This window comes from Entelurus aequoreus, linkage group LG02 (assembly GCF_033978785.1).
Source record: "Entelurus aequoreus isolate RoL-2023_Sb linkage group LG02, RoL_Eaeq_v1.1, whole genome shotgun sequence".
NCBI lineage: Eukaryota > Metazoa > Chordata > Actinopteri > Syngnathiformes > Syngnathidae > Entelurus > Entelurus aequoreus.
In genome coordinates this window covers 49,781,597-49,804,859 of record NC_084732.1, presented here as the reverse complement: position 1 = coordinate 49,804,859, position 23,263 = coordinate 49,781,597, and the positions used below count along the sequence as shown (strand labels likewise).

At 41.9% G+C, this 23,263-nt stretch overlaps 1 protein-coding gene across 6 annotated transcripts in view; it reads right to left on the bottom strand.

Annotated features, from left to right (window-relative positions):
* The window catches only part of tead1b (TEA domain family member 1b), a 183,298-nt gene that overhangs the window by 16,872 nt on the left and 143,163 nt on the right, over positions 1–23,263 (bottom strand). For all 6 annotated transcript variants that reach the window (XM_062028551.1, XM_062028560.1, XM_062028567.1 and 3 more), the window contains 7 exons: positions 22,522–22,653; positions 22,196–22,242; positions 22,028–22,089; positions 21,225–21,349; positions 12,692–12,865; positions 9,833–9,973; positions 9,585–9,737 (listed from right to left, as the gene is read on the bottom strand). In XM_062028551.1, the coding sequence (XP_061884535.1) occupies positions 9,585–9,737; positions 9,833–9,973; positions 12,692–12,865; positions 21,225–21,349; positions 22,028–22,089; positions 22,196–22,242; positions 22,522–22,653 (834 nt within the window). The remainder of the gene's footprint in view (positions 1–9,584; positions 9,738–9,832; positions 9,974–12,691; positions 12,866–21,224; positions 21,350–22,027; positions 22,090–22,195; positions 22,243–22,521; positions 22,654–23,263) is intronic.

The following is a 23,263-nucleotide window of genomic DNA, read 5'->3' as shown; positions in this document are numbered from 1 at the left end:
CTAAATCCTTTCAGCAAAAATATGTCAATATCGCGAAATTATCAAGTATGACACATAGAATGGATCTGCTATCCCCGTTTAAATAAGAAAATCGCATTTCAGTAGGCCTTTAAAACCTCATGGAGCTGGATGCAATCTTACTTGGAGGGGAGGGAAGAGGTGGTAGAGGTGAACGGCATCGTGCCCCCCCCTCTCAGTAAGCTGTGGAGTCCCCCGAGGCAGTATATTAGGGCCTTAACTGTTCCTAATATACATAAACGACTTGTCATCAGCATGCGACTGTGAATTGTTCTTGTTTGCGGATGACTCGGCCCTGCTGGTATCAGACAAGGACAAGTCACAGGTGGAGAAAATCCTCAGTGCTGAACTCTGTAGAACTTGCACCTGGCTCGCTGATAACAAGCTATCTATACACTTGGGTAAAACGGAATCCATCCTGTTTGGGTCCCACATCAACCTTAAGAAAGTCAATGATTTCACTATAAAAGTGGGTGACATTGTTATCACCAGGAAAGATGAGGTCACCTACCTAGGTTCCATTCTAGAGGCTAATCTTTCCTGTGATAAAATGGCAACCAAGGTAATCAAAAAGGTCAACCAACGAACGAGATTTCTCTATAGAATCTCCTCTCTGGTCAACAAAAGCACCATGAGGATTCTAGCGAGAACTCTCGTTCAACCCTTTTTCGATTACGCATGAACCTCCTGGTACCCTAGCACCTCCAAAACCCTCAAATCTAAACTCCAAACATCCCAGAACAAGCTAGTCAGATTACTTTTAGACCTCCACCCCAGATCACACCTCACTCCTACCCACTTCTGCAAAGTGGGCTGGCTCAGGGTGGAGGACAGAGTAAAACAACTTGCACTGAGCCTAGTCTATAAAATCCACTACACCTCCCTGATACCGAAGTACATGTCAAACTACTTCCTTAACGTAAATGACCGCCATAACCACAACACCAGGGGGAGCTCCACTAACTATGTTAAACCCAGATTCCGATCTAACAAAGGTCTTAAAGGCCTACTGAAATGAATTTTTTTTATTTAAACGGGGATAGCAGATCCATTCTATGTGTCATGCTTGATCATTTTGCGATATTGCCATATTTTTGCTGAAAGGATTTAGTAGAGAACATCGGTGATAAAGTTCGCAACTTTTGGTCGCTGATAAAAAAAGCCTTGCCTGTACGGGAAGCAGTGTGACGTCAAAGGTTGAAAGGCTCCTCACATTTCCCCATTGTTTTCAATGCAGCGAGAGCGATTCGGACCGAGAAAGCGACGATTACCCCATTAATTTGAGCGAGGATGAAAGATTCGTGGATGAGGAACGTGAGAGTGAAGGACTAGAGTGCAGTGCAGGACGCATCTTTTTTCGCTCTGACCGTAACTTAGGTACAAGCTGGCTCATTGGATTCCACACTCTCTCCTTTTTCTATTGTGGATCACGGATTTGTATTTTAAACCACCTCGGATACTATATCCTCTTGAAAATGAGAGTCGAGAACGCGAAATGGACATTCACAGTGACTTTTATCTCCACGACAATACATCGGCGAAACACTTTAGCTACGGAGCTAACGTGATAGCATCGTGCTTAACTGCATATAGAAACAAAATAAATAAGCCCCTGACTGGAAGGATAGACAGAAAACCAACAATACTATTAAACCATGGACCTGTAAATACACGGTTAATGCTTTCCAGCCTGGCGAAGGTTAACAATGCTGTTGCTAACAACGCCATTGAAGCTAACTTAGCAACGGGACGTCACAGAGCTATGCTAAAAACATTAGCTATCCACCTACGCCAGCCACCCCTCATCTGCTCATCAACACCCGTGCTCACCTGCGTTCCAGCGATCGACGGCGCGACGAAGGACTTCACCCGATCACCGATGCGGTCGGCGGCTAGCGTCGGATAGCACGTCTGCTATCCACCTCAAAGTCCTCCTGTTTGTGTTGCTGCAGCCAGCCGCTAATACACCGATCCCACCTACAACTTTCTTCTTTGCAGTCTTCATTGTTCATTAAACAAATTGCAAAAGATTCACCAACACAGATGTCCAGAATACTGTGGAATTTTGAGATGAAAACAGAGCTTTTTGTGTTGGATTCAATGGCGTCCGAATACTTCCGTTTCATCGATTGACGTCACGCGCATACGTCATCATACATAGACGTTTTCAACCGTAAGTTTAGCGGGAAATTTAAAATTGCACTTTATAAGTTAACCTAGCCGTATTGGCATGTGTTGCAATGTTAAGATTTCATCATTGATATATAAACTATCAGACTGCGTGGTCGGTAGTAGTGGGTTTCAGTAGGCCTTTAACTCATTCTCTTTCTATGCCACATCAATGTGGAATGCGCTCCCAACAGGTGTAAAAGAAAGGGCATCTCTATCCTCCTTCAAAACCGCAATAAAAGTACACCTCCAGGCAACTTCAACCCTAAACTAACACCCTCCCCGGATTGTAAATAATTAAATGTAGATACTTTTTCCTATGCTTTCTGATCTCTCTCTCTCTATGTCCACTACTTGCTGTACAAATCCTACCAAGTCAGACTTACACTGTTTCAATGTCCATTTCTCTGTTCTCAATTGTTGATGACTGAAGTGATGATAACAACCAAACCTAACCCCCCCCTCCCCTCCACATCCCACACCCCAGATTGTAAATAATGTAAACAATTCAATGTATATACTCTGATGATTATCTTGTGTGATGACTGTACTATGATGATAGTATATATCTGATAGTATATATCTGTATCATGAATAACTTTAAGTGGACCCCGACTTAAACAAGTTGAAAAACTTATTCGGGTGTTACCATTTAGTGGTCAATTGTACGGAATATGTACTTCACTGTGCAATCTACTAATAAAAGTCTCAATCAATCAATCAAAAAAAGGCCCAATGTTTTTTTTAAGGCTTTAGGGTTTTAATGATTCAAATTATTTTCTGTACTTTTTTAGATTTCACACTCACGTTGAATAATTGAACCTGTCGACTAAATCACACTTACGCCACCCCGCAGGGGGAAACAACGAGGCATATGTGTCACAATGAAGCAGCAGTGGGGTGAGTAGAACAAGACTACCCATTCAAACCAAAAATGGCACTATCGACCCTGAAAAAGCTCAAAATAAATCTTGAAAATCTGACTTTTAAGAGTGGCTGCACAACGAAGTATACATTGCTTGTGGGTTTTTTTTGGCTGAGTAACTTTCTGGCAATTAAAGTTCGTTTAACACAAGGAGCCCTAAATTTGACCAGTAGAGGGCGATAACTCTACATCTTTGGTTTAATGGTGTTGCTTCACATTCCTTGTCTGCACTGTTTGCTGTTGATGTTGTTTAATTTATATGTACATAAACATCTTTAGTTTATTGTGAGACTGTATTAACACTAAACCTTCAATTTTGTTCATGTAAAATACACAATTGATGTTATACTTTTGTAATGTTTATTTTATATTTATATTTTCAGTCCTACAAACCTGAATGAAGGAAGAAGTGTAAAGAAATAAAACTGAGGAAAGAAAACAATTCAGAAGAGGGAACATAAATCCTCAACAAAACTTCTGGAGCTTCTGTTTCATCATGCTGCTAACTATCTGTCTCGTTGCACATGCTGAAACCGGGTAGCCAAAGCAAAATAAATAATTTCTTGACAGTGCAGTGGGAAAGGCGATGTGTTCACTTTGCAATTAAGTAAACACAATCTCAAAAGAATTAAACCTGCGGCACTTTCTGACAAAACATCCAAATTTCAATGTCCAGCCCCTGAGCCCTTGTGCTCTTGAAACTATGGCTCTCTTCATTATGTGGTTGACTAGCCCTGCTATAAAGTTTTGTATAAGGGTTTAATATCTCCTGCAGAAAAATTGGCTCCTCACTCTTTTATCCCTTGTGGAATGAGAGGAATGCAAGACCAGCCACAGGAAGTCATCACAATGTCCTATTAACTTTTACCTCTGCCAGTAGGTTATGCAATTTGTCTGTCTGTTCATTAGTTAGCAAAATAATTGAATAATGTATAGGCATATTTTCATTTATCTTTCATAAAATGTTAAAAAAAAATATAAAGAAAAAGTCATTACATTTTGTGACTGATCTGTATCACTTCTACGACAATAGCTAACGTTTACACGTTACAGCAGGGGTCTCAAACACGCGGCCCACGGGCCAATTGCGGCCGGCGAGACGTTATTTTGCAGCCCCCGCCTTAATATGAAAGTTTAATGTTAGTGCGGCCTGCAAGTTTTAAATGAATGGCGCTTGACAGCGTTGTGTGTGGAGCTAAAGGAATCTACCAATCCCAGTGTGGTACAAGGCTCTCATAATATCGAGGGCGTGACGTGATGGCACTGCCTTTAGTGTCCTCTAGAAACTGTCTCCGCATCATCTTTTTCTCCATACTAACAGCGTGTCGGCCCAGACACATGTAGTATGAGGCTTCTGCAGACACACGCAAGTTGTTGCAAGAAGTACTTGAGGACCAGCTATACATGTCACACTGAGGGTGGTCATATTTTATTTAATTTATTTTTAACACTGTTACAAATATGCGCCACACTGTGAACCCACACCAAACAAGAATGACAAACACATTTCGCGAGAACATCCGCACCTAAACACAACATAAACACAACAGAACAAATACCCAGAATCCTTTGCAGCCCTAACTCTTACGGGCTACAAAAACACCCCCGCTACCCCCAACCCCGCCCACCTCAAACCCCGCCCCATCTCCCGAATTCGGAGGTCTCAAGGTTGGCAAGTATGCATTGACGTCACTTGCGTGATGCAAGCAGAGAAACATTTTGCCGCTTTTCCACGACACCCACACACGCTCTTCCTCCCTCCCTCCCTGCCTCCCTCGCTCGCCCGCCTGCTCGCTCCCGCCCCCGTTGTAAACAGTCCAGGCGGGGAAGACGAGCGTCCAAAGCACCACACGAAAGTGTGGTACACTGGACCCCAGCGCTGATACTCCAACAGAGAGTCGCTGGGCGAATCAGACGTGTAACACGTCAGTGGTGATGTTAGCCCGTTCGGGGCTAATTGTGCTACCGTAACTGTAAACTCCACGGTGAGCCCCCCCTCACCCCCTCTCCCGTTGGCTCCAGACAGAGACGATTTTTGATGCAATATTTCTTTGTTGAGCACAGGGGCACCCCGACGTGTCTTATTTAATTTAATTTAATTTAATTTTTATTTATCTCCTTCATTGATGTGCATCTTTGATCGATACACAATCATACCTCAATTATTCAAATATACATTTACACACCAATGCCTGAGAAGGAGCAGGATGAAGAAAAATCTTATATTTTTCTGCCCTCTTCAACATAATACGTAGTCTTACTTAATGATATCATATAAACCAACAATTACATCCAAATATGACGAAAACAAACAAAAAAACACACACAAAAACACAAGAAGTGCAAAACTTCATGATGTAAATAAATGGGTTTTATTTGTATAGCGCTTTTCTACCTTCAAGGTACTCAAAGCGCTTTGACAGTATTTACACATTCACCCATTCACACACACATTCACACACTGATGGCGGGAGCTGCCATGCAAGGCACTAACCAGCATCCATCAGGAGCAAGGGTGAAGTGTCTTGCCCAACGGACGTGACTGGGATGGTAGAAGGTGGGGACTGAACCCCAGTAACCAGCAACCCTCCGATTGCTGGCACGGCCATCCTACCAACTTCGCCACGCCGTCCCATGATGTACAAACCGAACAAAAAAACAAAAGAAGTAATATACACCTCACAGGATGATAAAAAACAAATATAAAACCAGGCAAAAAATAATAAAAATAATAAATATAAAGCAAAATGTAAACACTTATGGCTGTCCATATGATCTTATTGTTCTGTCTTTATATATTTTTTCAATTGGAATATATTTTTACAATCTTTTATCTCATTGTAAAGATAATTCCATAGTTTAACCCCCACCACTGACATGCACATTTGTTTTAAAGTTGTCCTTGAATACTGATGTTGGAAATTACCTTTTCTTCTATGCTCTTCATTCTCAGAAGTGATGACAAACATTTTTTGTAAATTTGCTGGTAATGTTTTACTTTCAGCCTTAAACATGACACATAATGTCTGTAACTTTACTAGCTCCTGTAATTTCAATAAACCCGAATTAATAAATAATATGTTAGTGTGTTCTAAGTAATCTACTTTATGAATAATCCTTATAGCTCTTTTCTGTACTTGATACAGAGAAAGTTGTGGTGCACAATGAGAATCAGAATCAGAATTAGAATAGTTTTATTGCCATTGTTTGAGAACGGGTTCACAAACTAGGAATTTTTCTTGGTGCAATCGTGCAACATAAAACACATATAACACATATTTGGTAATAAAATGAGCTGTAACTGAGCTATCAGATAGACTTAGAAGGAATTCAAGGAATTCAAGGAATTCAAGGAGCTACTGTTAGGAGGTATTGTTCATTTGCCTGATGGCCGAGGGGAAAAAACTGTTCAGGTGGCGGGAGGTGTGGGTCTGGATGGAGCGTAGTCTCCTGCCTGAGGGGAGAGGGGAGAATAGTTTGTGTCCAGGGTGAGAAGAGTCATCTGTGATCCGACCCACACGCCTCCTGGTCCTGGAGGAGAACAAGTCCTGGAGGGACAGGAGCTTGCAGCCAATCACCCTCTCAGCAGCACGTACGATGCGCTGCAGTCTATGCTTATCCTGGACTGTGGCGCCGGGGAACCACACTGTGATGGAGGAGGTCAGGATGGACTCTATGATGGCTGAGTAAAACTGCACCAGCATCTCGGTCGGCACCTTAAGTTTCCTCAGCTGCCGCAGGAAGTACATCCTCTGCTGGGCCTTCTTGATGAGGGAGCTGATGGTCGGCTCCCACTTGAGGTCCTGGGTGATGGTGGTGCCCAAGAAACGGAAGGAGTCCACAATGGGGACGGGGGTGGAAGAGTCAATCAGGGTGAGGGGGGATGGTGGGGATGTGACTTTCCTGAAGTCCATGATCATCTCCACTGTTTTCTGGGCGTTCAGCTCCAGGTTGTTGAGGCTGCACCAGGACGTCAGCCGGTCCACCTCTCTCCTGTAGGCGGACTCATCGCCATTCGAGATGAGCCCGATGAGGGTGGTGTCATCCGCAAACTTGAGCAGTGGAGGTGCAGCAGTTTGTATACAGGGAGAAGAGCCAGGGGGAGAGTACACAGCCCTGAGGAGTACGAGTGTCCGTGGTTCGACTGTCCGAGACAATCTTCCCCAGCCGCACGTGCTGTCTTCGGTCTGTCAGGAAGTCATTGATCCAACTGCAGAGGGAGTCGGGCACGCTGAGCTGGTAGAGCTTGTCTCGTAGCAGTCCTGGGAGGAAGGTGTTGAAAGCAGAGCTCAAGTCCACAAACAGGATCCTAGCGTAGGTTCCTGGGGAGTCCAGATGCTCCAGGATGAAGTGAAGGGCCAGGTTCACTGCATCATCCACAGACCTGTTGGCTCTATAGGCGAACTGCAGTGGGTCCAGGAGGGGGGCGGTGATGTCCTTGAAGTGGGGCAGGACCAAGCGCTCAAAGGACTTCATGATCACAGACGTCAGCGCGACCGGCCTGTAGTCATTTAGTCCTGTGATCCGTGCTTTCTTGGGGACAGGGACAATGGTGGAGGTCTTAAAGCAGGACGGCACGTGGCATATCTCCAGAGAGGTGTTAAAAATGTCAGTGAAGACAGGAGCCAGCTGGTCCGCATAGTGTCTGAGAGTGGAGGGGGCGAAACCATCCGGCCCGGGGGCCTTCCGCGTATTCAGCTTCAAGAACTGCCGGCGTACATCCTCTTCTTGGATGGAGAGGGCCTTTGCAGTCCTATGATGTTTTTGGAGTCCTGTGATGTCCTTGGAGTCTTTTGAGTCCATTAACTCCTTTAATGAAGTGCTGGCATTGGTGGGGAGGGTGATGGTGGGGGGAGCATGGCTTTAATGAGCCGAAGGCCGTTCATGACGACAGTAATGCGTGTTGAGGCCCTGAGCGAGAGTCCGGTCATTCAAGACCTGGGGGGTTTTGGACTTATAGTTCGTAAGGGCCCTTAGACCTCTCCAAACTGCCGCAGAATCATTGGAGCGGAACTGTTCCTGTAGACGGTTAGAGTACACAGATTTAGCTTTCTCCACTTCCCTGTTGAAGTGGTACTTCGCTTCTCTGTATGTACTTCGGTCCCCGTTTCTCCACGCAGCCTCCTTCTTCTTGCGCAGCTGTCGGAGCTTGGGTGTGAACCAGGGCTTGTCGTTGTTATAACAAACCCTGGTGCGCGTTGGAATGATGCGCGCCTCATTGAACTGTATGTATGAGGTCACAGTGTCCGTATACTCGTCCAGATTGTTCGTGGCCTCTCCAATTGCCTCCCAGTCTGTCGTCTCCTAACAAGCACGCAACTCGTCCACAGACTCGTCACCAGCTATTGTTGACAAAGAAGCAAACTCCACCGCCTCTTTTTTTTGCCAGAGAGCGCCGCGTCTCTGTCCGCGCGGAGAAGATGAAAGCCATCCAGTTGCACTGCGCTGTCCGGGACATTCGCGCTCAGCCATGTCTCCGTGAAGCACAACACACAAGATGAGGAAAAGTCCTTGTTCCTTCTCATCAGCAACGCTAGCCCGTCCATCTTGTTGGCAAGTGAGCGGACGTTGGAGAGGAAGATGCCTGGTAAAGGCGTGCGTAATCCCCGTCCGCGAAGACGGACAAGAGCGCCCGCACGCTTCCCTCTTCGGTGCGGTCTCCCTCTTTTGATCACAGAATGGACCAAATCCGCAGCTGACGCTAAAATGACTGGTAACAAGTCCATAGGGATGATGGATCTGATGTTCAATAGCTCTTCGCGGGTGTAAGAGCACCCAGACACACAATTTATGCACAAAAACAAACAAAACAGAGCGCACGAGAGCACCGAGGCAGCCTTCATCGGCGCCATGATGATGAATGAATGAACAATGAATACAATTTGAAATGTCATTATACAACTAGACATGCTGAGGAGTATGCAAAATACCAGGGAGATGAGAGAGTGAACCGGGTTGCAAATTTTAAAACCAGTCTACTGAGGCAACAAGATTTCGTCAAGAAAGCAAGCGAAAAGAGCGATGCAGCAGTCAAAGCTAGCTACATGGTGAGTGAGATGGTTGCTAGGGCGGGAAAGCCATTCATAGAAGGTGAATTCATTAAAAAGTGCATGTTAGATTTTTTTTAAGAAATCTTTTCTTGCGGCCCAGCCTCACCCAGTTTCTGCATCCAGTGGCCCCCAGGTAAATTGAGTTTGAGACCCCTACGTTACATGCTTCAACTTCTTTGTGTATGTGTATGCCAGCGGCCCCACCTCCGAAAACAGTGGATGACTGACAAGAGGCTTTAATTTCGCTATAGAAAACTCAAAAAGTTATGGGCAGATTTCCATTTACCTTTAAGGATAAGGAGCAAGTGATTACATTTTAAGGCTGATACGGATCGCAGTCTAGACTCAGGACTTTTTCTTACTATTGGGTGCTTTTCTAAAATTAATCGATGTGGCCTGATACGGTGAGTGTGATCTCTTACCAATAAGATAGTGAAGTTCTCTAGCACACTGTTCATCATGTACTTCTCAGGCAGGTGCTTTAGCTTATGGATGAAGTTGATCATGTATTCACACATTGGAGATCTGCTTATCCTGTAAACAAATCGTCCATTCTCAAACCGCGCGTATTCAGTCTGAAAGAAAAAGAAAAATGGATTCAAAAGGAAGAACGGGGCTGAGTCTACATTTTACACTTTCAAGTCATTGATACACTGAATAAACTTTTTACCTCCACTTTCTCGACCACCTGCTTGCCAAAGGAGCACACTTTAGTGGAGCATGTGATGGTCATGTTCTCTGAGCTCTCATACTGACTAGTTACGCCGTAGAAAGAGCTATTCTCGTCCTGAATGTTGCAGTTGAGGTCAGCCTGGTAAAACACAAACACACACAAGTGGTCAATACAATGAATTAGCAGTGGTTCCACTGCATTTGACAACTACAATGAATTCATGAAGTGCTGACATACTGGTTCAAGAAAAATATATATTTTTAATTCATTAGTTCACTAAATAATGAATTAAATCTAGAAAAAAATTATGAAGTAATTACGTAAATGATAAAATAATGAAATAATTCAAATGGGAAACAAATAATGAAATCATTAAATAGTTAATCAAATCATGAAATATTTCAATCAATAATTATTCATATAAATAATAAATTATTGAAATAATTGATTGTTTAAAATCACATATTAATCATATACAAAACAAATTGTCACAAAGCATTGCAGTACTGTATAAAGCCAAACACGTTCTGGATCACAAATCACTCCGCATTCTATACTGTTCAATAATTCTTCCATATTTAACCTACTGTGCAGAGGTTTGGTGCAATAATTACATAAGCACAATATATCCACTCATCACCCTGCAGAAGAAAGCAATAAGGGACATTTATAGGGCACGATTTAGGGATTACACAAGTACATTTTTCTTACATTCAAAAATACTAAAATTTAAAGATCTTGTGGAACTACAAACAGTAAAAAAATACAGATGAAGCGAAAAATAATTCACTGCCTGGAAATGTTCATTAGTGTTTCACTGAAAGGGAAGGAGGTTATAAATTAAAGGGTAATTTCATTATTAAAATTAAGAATGTACGCACAACGGGTAGAAGCTTTTGTGTTTCAATATGTGGGGTTAAATTATGGAACAGTTTGAATGCGGGGTTAAAAGAATGTTTAAAAAGTTTTACAAGACATTATTTTAAATATGTACAAGAATGAGGGTTTCTAAAAATCACAAAGTGTTTACATTATTATTATTATTCTAATTATTTGGGTAGTTATTTACTTGTTATTGGTTGGTGTTACCGTCACTTAGTTATTGAATGTACGTACAGTATGTGACTAAATATGTGTATATTGTACATATGTACTGTATTTTTGTGCGAGAGCAAAGTAAGTAAAAGACTATTCAAAATACATTGTAATAAGACCAGTAAATTAATCATTGTGTGTAATAATAATAAAATAAAGCTAGTTATTTAATAGAAGGAGTGGGAGTAAATAAGTTTCACTTCTTCCCACTCCTTTTTGGATATGAACAAACCTAACCGTTATGTATTGTTTTCATTTTTTTATGTGTTTTCATTGTGAATAATTGTTTTCTATTTCTGTACTTTACTGTAATGTTATTAGAATTGTTTCCTTTTTTTATTATTAGTTTTTTGCTTTGTTTTTAACAGGTCCCAAAAAAAATTACCACTACTACTCTTATTAGTTCTCATTTGACCCTACAAACAAAAGTTCATGAAAAATAAATCATTAAATCATGAGATAAGTTATTACATTCTGAAATAATTAATTGAAAATTCTAATACTGATATATGAACTCTCCTGAAGGAATCAATAAAGTACTATCTATCTATCTATCTACTGTATCTATCCATCTATTAAACATATCATATATTTTCATTTTAAATTAATATTTATTTATTAATGTAATTTATGTAATTCCGATTTTAATAAAGGAATTACATATTTTAGTAATTACTTAAAAATCTACGTATGTATATATTTCTGTCCCATTTGACACTGCATAAGAATGTAGTCTGGAGGAGTTGCTCTACCATCGCTGTAGGTCATACTTCCCATGGTTAACATCATATATTTCTTCTGTAGTCTACAAACTAGTAGAGACTGTATCAACAGTGCCTTTGCTGGTTACAGCCATATAGTGCACTCTATTTTAACACAATTCCATATTAAAATTAATGAATTTTTAACAACGAATTAATCTATTGTTATGACCGTCCCCAACATGAACGCACATTCAGATTAAGAAATACAGTATATCGTCAATATTTACAGGTAAACTATCTGTAAACATTGCAAAGAGCAACATTAAAAGAGTGATTTATAAGCTTGACCATCCGTACTCCCAGAGGGCCGTCTATATACGCCCCACACATCCTGTTAATTAATGCCACAAAAAACAGAGACGTCCTCCTTCAACATTCTCCTCCTTCATTAAGCAGAGCAGTTATACATTCATTATTGTGCAGATCCTGCCTTTCATTTGAAATTTAGATTGGCCGGTCACTTCAAAAGGAATTTGAGGGGACTTGGTCCAAGTACACGGTCTCGACTTTGTTGGCTGCCGCTAGTTAGCATTTTGCATCATCGCGGGAATATGTGCAATGTTTAAAGAGCCATTATGCGGTGCAACCAGGTCACACCATTGTTTGGAGATATTAGACTGAATTAGCGAGTGCTTTGATCAAAAGCTCTCCTGCTATGTCTGTCCAAATAAAGACGAGTGCATTCTGTAAACATTAAGAGCGCAATCTCATCTATGTAGTCCACTTACAACATTAGAAACACTAAGAACCTATACAATAAATGTCTCCCTTTACGAAGACAATAATGCTTGGTTTTAATTGGTGGTGCCCGAAAAAAATTGGACAACATGTCATTACAGGTGTAGAAATGCACTGCAGCAACCTGAGAAATGAGTGACCTTGGTTACGGTAAGTATGAATAAGTTCAGTAAAACAAAAAACAAAATAACATTGTCAAATTAATATTTAGATTTTTAAAGCACTAACAATAATACGGAACTGGAAGAATCTTGCTCACCCAGAACTTTATAAGGAAGAAGGAGTTTTGGGGGCCCTTTCCGTACAGCTCCTTCAGCCCGCCTTTCTTTTCTGGGAATTTGTCATAAATCTGACGAATGTCCACCGATTCCAGCAGGGCATCGCTGTAGGAATGATTTGTCTGCCCGATATGCACAAAGAGATGCTTGTTGTACTGAAAGCAAACAAATAAAAATACACTGTATATATTCTACAGTCACAAATCACAGTCTACAGTTAGTGAGCAAGCCTATCAATATTAGGAAGAGAATAAAAAATGGTGTTTGTGGATATGTAAGGATTAATGTATGTGTGCATGTGTGTGTTTTTGGGACAACATTCACAAACGGAAGGAGCCGCCTTATAGAAGTATTATTGTGGCAAAATTATTTGCAAATGTGTATCTCAAATGTTTATACTCCAAAAAAACAGGATAGTGTGCCTGGGCAAGGATGGTTTCGCCCTTTGGTAGTGAGAAAAACAACTGTTTTGATGCAAACGAGCAATCATACTGTAAAAGCCAACGACAGTCGTTGGGGTGTAATTTCCCCTCGTTAGCATTTAGGTATTGTGTGGCAGAACGATCGCTTTGGATCGACTACTACCAGTCCAAAATAGTTGGAATCCCCCGCGTAAGCATTCCATTCAGTTGTAAACAAATGACATACTACAATGTGACCAGAATGTTTCTAACTGCTGTTATTTGTTGAAGGCTAAATTGCAGACTATTTAGGAATGGTTGAAAGGACAGTGTTGTATGTGGGAGACCACCTCCTCTGTTCAGGGATAGTTTTTCAACCTTGACATACCGTAGATGGCTTCCCTCACTCCTCTTTCTTACCATTCGTCCTCCCTGTCCAAAATCTGCACATTTTTGTTCTCAAAGGAGTGAGGTTTCTCCCTGAGGTGCAGGTAGATAGCTGAGTCTTGGCCTGAACTGTGCCATGCGTTGGCTTAGTGGTTGTTTATGAATGTTCTCATTCATCCAGGTCATTGTCATCTCAGAGCATTCAATCAATCGCAACAGGGCTGTTTGGTTTGTCTTAGAAGACATTTCAAACTGATGAAACCTCGGATGAGCGGTGAAAGGTCTTCTAAGACAAACCAAACAGTCCAGTTGCGATCGATACCTTTACAGTATATACCAGCTTATTACCTACCTCACTGTACTGTTGTTGTAACATTTTGCACTACTCTGTTTACACTGTATATATACATTTGTATATGCCAGTTTACTACATACCTTTTTTATACCTTTTTGTTTATATATACATTTTTAACCGTAACATAAATGTCTTGTTTTTATGGGTTTTTTTGCTGGCGGATCACCCGTAATTTCGTTGTTCTTAATGTGCAATGACAATAAAAAAAAGCCTATTCCCATTCCTATACAAATGTTTTAAAGAGCTACGACTACACAAAACCAACTTTTCTTACCTATTGGTACCTGATATTGTGTACTTAGGATTCCCATAAGTCCAGAGAATTTGAGTTTGAGTTTATTTCGAACATGCATGCATACAGCATGATACATCACAATTTCCAGTTTTTCTTTTCAGCATGTTTGAAGTTGAGTAGGAAGAAGCAGAGCTTATTTAATGCTACCACTTTTCCTTTACATAACATTTGCTAACACTATTGTTCACTTCCTGTTCTCAATTTATTCACAATATACTCCATAAGTAATAACATAAAAATAAAAAATAAAAAATAAATAATTAAGAAAGTTGTATTTCATATGGTGAGATAAATAAGATTATCAATAAATTCTGAATGTTTATCATGGTTCTTCTTCTTTGTACTTTGTAAAAACTTTAAGTTTGAAGAGTTTCTTGAATTGTATTGTATATTAGTACATTGTTTGATTTCTTTGCTTTATCCATTCCATAATTTAATTCCACATACTAAAGGTCTTAAGTGTCGTACGTGCATACACATTTTTTTAATTACATTTTTTTATAAGGTAATATTTATTGTCTTTTGTTGAGAAGAATTGTTGTACGTTCTTCGGTAGCAGGTTATAGTTTACTTTGTGCATAATTGTAGCTGTTTGCAAATTCACTGTGTCGTGGAATTTCAGTATTTTCGATTCAATAAATAAAGGGTTTGAATGTTTTCTATATCCAAGATTATGTATTATTCCAATTGATCTTTTTTGTAACACGGTTAATGAATGAAGTGTACTTTTGTAGTTATTTACCCATATTTCTGCACAATAACTCAAATATGGTAACACTAGCGAGCAGTAGCGAATATGGAGTGATTTTTGGTCCAATACATACTTAGCTTTATTCATTATTGATGTGTTTCTTGCCACTCTGTTGTATATTTTTATATGAGATTTCCAGTTCATTTATCATCAATCATTTTACCTAGCAATTGGTTTAATTTAGTCTTTCAATTTCTATTCTGTCTATTTGTATTTGTGTTTGACTTTCCCTTCTACTGTTACCCAATAACATTTTACTGAGGTTTAAGGATAGTCTGTTTTTGTCAAACCATAGGTTGATTGGCAACACTAAATTGGCCCTAGTGTGTGTGTGTGTGTGAATGTTGTCTATCTGTATTGGCCCTGCGATGAGGTGGCGACTTGTCCAGGGTGTATCCCCCCTTTTGCCCGAGAGCAGCTGAGATAAGCTCCAGCACCCCTGCGACCCCGAGTTGGACTAGCGGCAGAAAATGGATGGATGGATGGATGGATGGATCTTTTTAATGTGTTAATTTCTTCTGTTATTGTTTGTATTAGCATCTGTGTGTTTTTTTCTGAACAAAACACTGTTGCATTGTCCGCGAATAATACAAACTTTAAGTCTTTTGTAACTTTACAAATGTCATTTATATAAAGATTGAACAATTATGGTCCCAGTGTTGATCCTTGTGGTTCGCCACAGGATATACTTAATGTTGTGGACGTGTTCGCCTAGCTTCACGTATTGTTTCCTGTTGGTTAAGTAGCTTCTATTCCAGTCCAACACCAAACCTCTGATGCCATACTGCTCTAATTTTTTGAATTATTTTGAATTTGTTAAATCATTGTGATTAATAGTATCAAATTCTTTAGTTAGATCGATAAATACTGCCGCTGCACACTGTTCACCATCTATTGCATTAGTCATTTCTTCTGTTATTTCAATTAAAGCCATCAAAGTTGAAATATTAGCTCTGTATCCAAATTGGTTCTCGGCGAGTATTCTATATTTGTTTATGAAACTCTCCAATCTGTTGTTGAACAGTTTTTCAATGATTTTAGAAACTCCGGCTTCCTCCCACCTCCAAAGACACGCACCTGGGGATAGGTTGATTGGCAACACCAAACTGGCCCTAGTGTGTGAATGTGAGTGTGAATGTTGTTTGTCTGTGTTGGCCCTATGACGAGGCGACGATTTGTCCAGGGTGTGCCACACCTTCCGCCCGAGTGCAGCTGGTATAAGCTACAGCACCCCCCGCGACCCTGAGAGGGACTAGCGGTAGGAAATGGATGGATGGATTTTGGTCTAATATTTACAAAGTAATTATTGAAGCTTTCAACAACTTCCTTCATGTTGTCATTATTTGCGTTTCCATCGTAGAAGTATTGGGAGGTTCATCCCTCTTAGTGCCATTTTAAAAAATGTGTTTGAGGATGCCCATGTTGCTCTCATATTATTTTTCTCTTCAGAATGCGTCGTTTTGTGGGGAGTCCTTTTTACGTGCCTCTACTTCAACAGCGTATTCTCCCCGTCAGCCATGTTGTAGTTTTTAGCGCTTCCACAACGAATCTGACAGATACAAGTTAGAACTATACGCTACTTATTAGAACTGGCTACAGCGAAGATTGCATGTGCATGTACGAGTTAGTGTGCCCCACAACAAGAGGATAGAGAAAAATAAAGAGCTTATTGACTACAGCGTCGGAGTCGCGAAAAGCTCTTCAGGGAAAATCTGTACCATATATGGAGATATTCACTGATGTCACACTTTGAAAAATTCTGAACAAATTGGGCAAATTCCAAACCGCTCGTTTGGAGGAAGTATGAAGGAAGGCAAGATTGTTTTATAAATATCTCCACCATGCCTCCATGGTTTGATTTCAATTTTTGGGGATTTATGCAGATTCTGAATACACAAAAACAGGTACCAAAAAGGCTCGAAATAGCACGTGATTTTGCAATACTTTGTGGGGGCTGGGTAGCCATTGTTGCTGGACAAAGTTATCATGGCTGTACTCAACCAACGGTGTTGTGAGAATGAGCAACAAACTGGATTAAAATGAATCGTACGAAAGCAACAAATCTCAGGGCTGTACTGAAACAAACTGGATCCTGTTCCAAAGGCTTGCCATCTTAAAAAATAAGTACAATTGGTGGATTTGATCCATATGAGCACGCCCAAAAAACAAGATTTGAGAAAGCTGCCGAACGTGTCCTGTATCTCAGTCGTCAACGGAGTCAGTTTTGATACAGGCCAAACATTTCAGAATGCAAAGTCGGTAAAGCCTCGTGGACAAACCAACTTTGGGTGTGTGCAAAACCTCGGAATTTTACATTAGACAGACAAGACTGTCGTCCTTTCATAGTAAGTCAACAGGACTTGTCACTGTGTTGTCTCGTGGAAAAAACATTTCAAACTAATTATATTTCAAGTCTGAAATACACTGTGGATTAATGTGAGATTTTTTAAAAGTCTTCTGAGTTATTAATCTATGAATAGGGGTATTGCTTTTTTTCCAAAAAATGTATGTTGTTCGTAACCCGCAGCTAGCTTAAGTTAGCAGCTAACGCTAACAGCCTACTAAATGCGTGTGCACCAGAATAAAACATGCTTTGATGCAAACTTACTCATGTGAAAATGTGACCATGTTTGATCGTATCACAGCTGCTATACAGGCTATTTATCTTCTCTTTATTAGCTCACTAACCTAATTTATTTGGCTTTGCTTCTATGCTGGAAATGAGATGAAGCTCACCAAATCATTTTTTTCCCCTGAAGCGATCATACAACCATTGTGGCAGGTAATTATGTCGCATGTTTGTGCAATGTTTTCAACTTGTTAAAGAAAAGAACACAACTAATTTAGGACAGAGTCTTAATACACTATTCAGAGGCGAGCAAGAACTACAATGCATTGTGTTTCCACGTCCCTTTCGAGCCCTATATGTAAGAAAAGTCGGTTTTGCATAACAGGTCCACTTTAAGTAAAACATTTCCCTAAGGTTATAATTCTCCACTTTTGTTGAGATGAATTGTTGTACATTAGCAGGTTATAGTTTCCTTTTTGCACAATTTTTGTTTTTTGCAAATGCACCAAATCATGGAACCTCAATATGCTATTAAACAAAGGGCTGTAGGGTGGTACCAAAAGCAAAAGAAAAATGCACAGTATAAATCAAATCTATATCCGAAGAAAATTGAAAGTGTGTGTCAGATAAGTACATTAAAAATGTTTGGGCATGCAGATGATTAATTTAAAAGCGTGTTGTAGCGGTTACTTTAAGGATATAATTCACCACACCTGTTTACTTGACTTTGTCGTCATTATTCACTGTCATTGTTCTATTGTGCACATAACAAAGTTGTTCTTGTTTAGCATTCATATACAGTATGCAGTTAAGAGTGAGTAATTCGGTGCGGCCCCTTTAAGTGACCGTCAGGAGATTTACTCAAAGGTGGGGGTTTGTTGTGACCGCCTTTTTGAGTCTCTTTGATGTAAGCAGTCATTCAATCTTGTCTTTGACGAAATAAACGGCGCACACGTTTTTGTGTGTCAAAAGATACTTCAAGCTGTCTTGTTTTCCCGTTACAAGCGCAACACTGGTGACGCTTCACTGAACGAATTCAGTGAATATTATCGACCATGACGGAGAATGCGGTTTCTCTGAAGCTGCCTGAGTCCTGGGAATCTTCCGCCGACTGCATGGTTTGCCCAGGCCGAGGCACAGTTCGCCCTGCGTGGTATCACCGAGGATGACCCAAAGTTTTATTATGTTGTTTCCTCCCTACAGCGACCAGGGTGGTTAGCGTCCTCACGCATCCACCGAAGAGGAAAAAGTATATTACGTTAAAGCTCACCTCTTAAAGACATTTGAACATTCCGACGCAGAGAGAGCTCGCCGCCTTTTTGCGTTGCAGGGGCTTGGCGATTGCAAGCCCTCTGAACTAATGGACAAAATGCTAGACCTCTTAGGTGAGCACAGGCCTGGATTCCTCTTCGTGCAGCTTTTCCTGAGACTCCTGCCTTCTCAGGTGCGGGGTGCTTTCTGCTGAAGCAGCCAAGTTCTTTTTAGCTACCCAACCGACCTATGTGGCGACATTCTTTCCGACTAGGGCAGAAAGACCAATGGCAGATTCCTCCACTCTCACTGCTGCTGCTGCTGCGCCCCCCAGCTGCCAACCGGATTCTGGACTTTGTTTTTTCCATACAAGGTTCGGGACCAAAACCAGGCGGTGCTGTCCCCTGTGCAGTTTCAGTGGACCGGCGCCGGGAAACGCCAGGGCCGGCGCTCAGCAGTGGGCATGAGCGTCGGCAGTACTGGCAGTACTGGCAGCATCAGTACCCACCCTCTCTGGACGACGTTTCCTGTGTGACACGGGCGCGCAGAGGAGCGTCCTGCCAGCATCAAGGTTGGACATGCTGTCTGAGTCCCATGGCCCCCCCATGGAAGAGGCCAATGGCAGCCCTATCCGCATTTACGGTTGTCTGAGGTTCCATTTGAGGACACAGGAGTTATGCTCCTTTGTGACGTCGCTACGGGTCGGCCACGGCCCCTCGTGCCTGCCATTTGGAGGTGGCGGGTGTTCGACTCGATCCACGGCCTTTCCCACCCTGGGAGGAAACCTTCCCAGCGGCTGGTAGCTTCAAAATTCGTCTGGCGTGGACTGACAAAGGACGTTAGGGACTGGGCTGCCACATGCGTGGCATGCCAGCGCTCAAAAGTGCACTGCCACACACAGGCTCCACTGGCACCGGAGCGCTGTTTTGACCATGTCAACGTGGACCTGGTCGGGCCTCTCCCATCTTTATGCAGCTGCACATACTTCCTCACGATTGCCAGCGCTCAAAAGTGCACTGCCACACATGGGCTCCACTGGCACCGTTTACAGTTCCGGAGCGCTGTTTTGACCATGTCAACGTGGACCTGGTCAGGCCTCTCCCATCTTTATGCAGCTGCACATACTTCCTCACGATGGTCGACAGGACCACCCGCTTGGCCGGAGGCAGTACCTCTAACGTCAGCCACCTCCGCAGAGGTGGCGCGTGCGTTCATTGGGACGTGGGTTGCCCGTTTCGGTACCCCGTCAGGCATATAATCCGACTGGGGCTCCAAGTTCACTTGTGAGCTCTGGGCTGCTGCGGTGGAGAGCTTTGGAGTGAAACTCCACCACACAACGGCGTACCACCCACAGGCCAATGGTATGTGTGAGCGGTTTCACCGATCCATGAAGCAGCGCTCAGGGCATCCCTAAAAGACAGCGCTTGGGTACACAAACTCCCTTGGGTGATGCTGGGGCTTCGGACTGCCCCCAAGGAACACCTGCAGTTTTTCCCGGCAGAGTTGGTGTATGGCCAGCCTTTGCGAGGGCCAGGTGACTTTATTCCTAGCACTACGGCACCTTGGTCCGCCGGTGAGCAGCGAGCTGCTCTCCTCGATGGGTTTTTACCCCTTCCCTACTTCCCAACACGGCCTTACGCCATCTCATGTTCCCACTTCTTTACGAAGAGCGGCATTTGTTTTGGCCACGACGCCCACTGCGGCTCCCTTCAACCTCCTTTCAATGGGCCATTTTGCGTCCTGGAGGGCGGAGACAAGCATTTTCCTATTGGATATCGGGGGTCGGTCTGAAAGAATCACTGTGGACCGGCTTAAAGCAGCCCACTTGGATCTTAGTCAGCCGGTTACCACGGCAGTACCCCCGCGCCGGGGTCGGCCGCCCGCTCTACCTGGGCCCCATGATAATGTTTTGCATCCTTCAACGCAGGCCCCCGGGACCTTTGACAGTGCAGACACCCTGATGGTGAATTCTGGGGGCACGTGTGTATCGGTTGCTTTAAGGACATAATTCACCACACCTGTTTACTTGACTTTGTCGTCATTATTCACTGTCATTGTTCTATTGTGCACATAACAATGTTGTTCTTGTTTAGCATTCATATACAGTATGCAGTTAAGAGTCGGTAATTTGGTGTGGCCCCTTTAAAGTGACCGTCAGATTTACCCAAAGGTGGGGGTTTGTTGTGACCGCCTTTTTGAGTCTCTTTGATGTAAGCAGTCATTCAGTCTCGTCTTTGATGGAATAAACAGCACGCACGTTTTTGCGTGTCAAAAGATACTTCAAGTTGTCTTGTTTTCCCGTTACAAGCGCAACAGTGTATTATTTCCACGCAATGTCTCCTTATTCCTCTTATCATGTTTTAGTCACCTCAGCTGACTTCCTGGAAAAAAGTCACAGTACTGTATATTTACAAAGAAAGGGACAGTGTTATACTGTATAAAGAATAGGGAGTGAACACAATGTCAGATACTTAATACTTTCTAATCAATCAGCGCTCATCTTACCGAGTCTGGGTCTCTCTTTTGCTCCAGGAATGCAGCAAACTCTACTAGTCGCAGTTTGGTGGTACCGACAGAGCGACCCTGCCATGCCGGTGCTGTCGGAGCGGGAGTGTCCGTGGGCTGATAGCCTGCAAGTCAACCACAACCACGGAGTTGACAATTTTAAAATGCTGAGATACGATATATAACAATATTAAATTAATTGTACTTCACTTTAATAGAATAATTATTTATATAACATATGCAAAAGTTATTTGTTAATAAATACTTTTTTTTATTACTAAAGTATGTGATTATTTTAAGACAAGTAATAACTCAATATTCAAGGGAAATTTGTCATTATATATTTTTCTTTACAAGCATGTTTGGGGAATCAAAACACTTGACATCTTCATAATTGTTGGCATGCATTAAAATTGTAGTGCGATAAATAGTAAACAGTGTAAAGATCTTCATAATTGTTGGCCTGCATTAAAATTGTAGTGCGATAAATAGTAAACAGTGTAAAGATTATTTCATTAACTAATGTATCATGGAATACAATGTGCTAAAATGTATCAGAATTGATGTAAACATAATTTTCTAGTGCTATTAAAAAACAAATAATTCCAAATACAATTGTGACTTGAGCAGACAGATTTTCCGTACGACATCTTAGTTGCTGAGCTAAGATGAGTTGCTCCAAATCCAAAAAACTAAAATCACTTATACTATGGGCACCTAGCCCCAGAGTAAATGCATGATTGACCTTGATGTCATGAGTGACCATCTATTTATTGAAGTGTGTTTTGTTAGTTAGTCCTCACTTGAAATAGCATTTGTGACTGCAGGCGGCATGGGATAGGATTGCTGGGTGAAAGGTTTGATGCTGCAAGAGAGAATAGCAAACCTATGAAAACATGTTCAGAACTTTTAATAATAACTATTACCATAGACTTTCTTTTAACTTAGCATTTAGTGAAAGTAGCACTTACTCGTGTGAGGATCCTGGCTGACTTGTTGATATCATCCCCTGCCATATCTAAAGAATTAAGATATAATCGTGAATAAGATATTAATAGACGACAACAAGAACAGCCAATTGTGAGACACATTTGTAGCTCGATGAAATTGGCTTTGTATTCTGGGAAAGCGGTTATCTCCACAACCACTCCTTCTGATCATGTGCTTATCTGATGGGGGCAGTTGAGCAAAGCCCAGTGTGTAATGTGATTTGGCCCTGGTGAGGGCCCCACGGGTGCCTTGTGTAAAGCTGAACAGGACGGATCAATAGCAGGGTGCCGGGGTGCAAAGCCCTTACCCCTGCTCCAGGGAAGGCTGGATGAGGGATGCCTGGCAGGCCTAGCTTGTTGTGAATAGCCGTGGCAGAGACGATCTGAGCTGACGACATGGAGGCCATGCTCTGGAGGGCTTTGTCCTTCACGGCTTGGTCCTTTAACAGCAGTCACAAAAAGGCTTAGGGCTCGCACTGAATGGGGAAAGGGGGGTGGGGGGTAGTGCATAGGAAGCAACAACTAGAATCCAATAAACACATTAAAAGCACTAGTGGCCACGCTCACAACAGCAAGCAGGTTAATAGAAGATGCAACAGTGCGGCTTTTCAAGGTGTTATTTTTTAAAAGAGTGCTTGTTGACTTGTTGAAAAACTCATTCGGCAGCAGCACTTCTATAAATGCTATAAAAATCTGCATGTCAAAAACATTCTAAACATTGCACATAACCTGTTGAGTAAAATTGAAGGACACAAATTCCACTTAGGTGAGAATCTCTAAACCCCGGACAAGATGTAATTAAAATTGCAGTGTTGATGTGCATACCAGAGCACTCAATCTCAAAGACAGCCCGAAGCAGTGTATATATAGTGTGGACGTGGCTTTATTGAAATGTGCATTGAGAAATGATTTAAAGTTAAAGGCCTACTGAAACCCACTACTACCGACCACGCAGTCTGATAGTTTATATATCAATGATGAAATCTTAACATTGCAACACATGCCAATACGGCCGGGTTAACTTATAAAGTGCAATTTTAAATTTCCCGG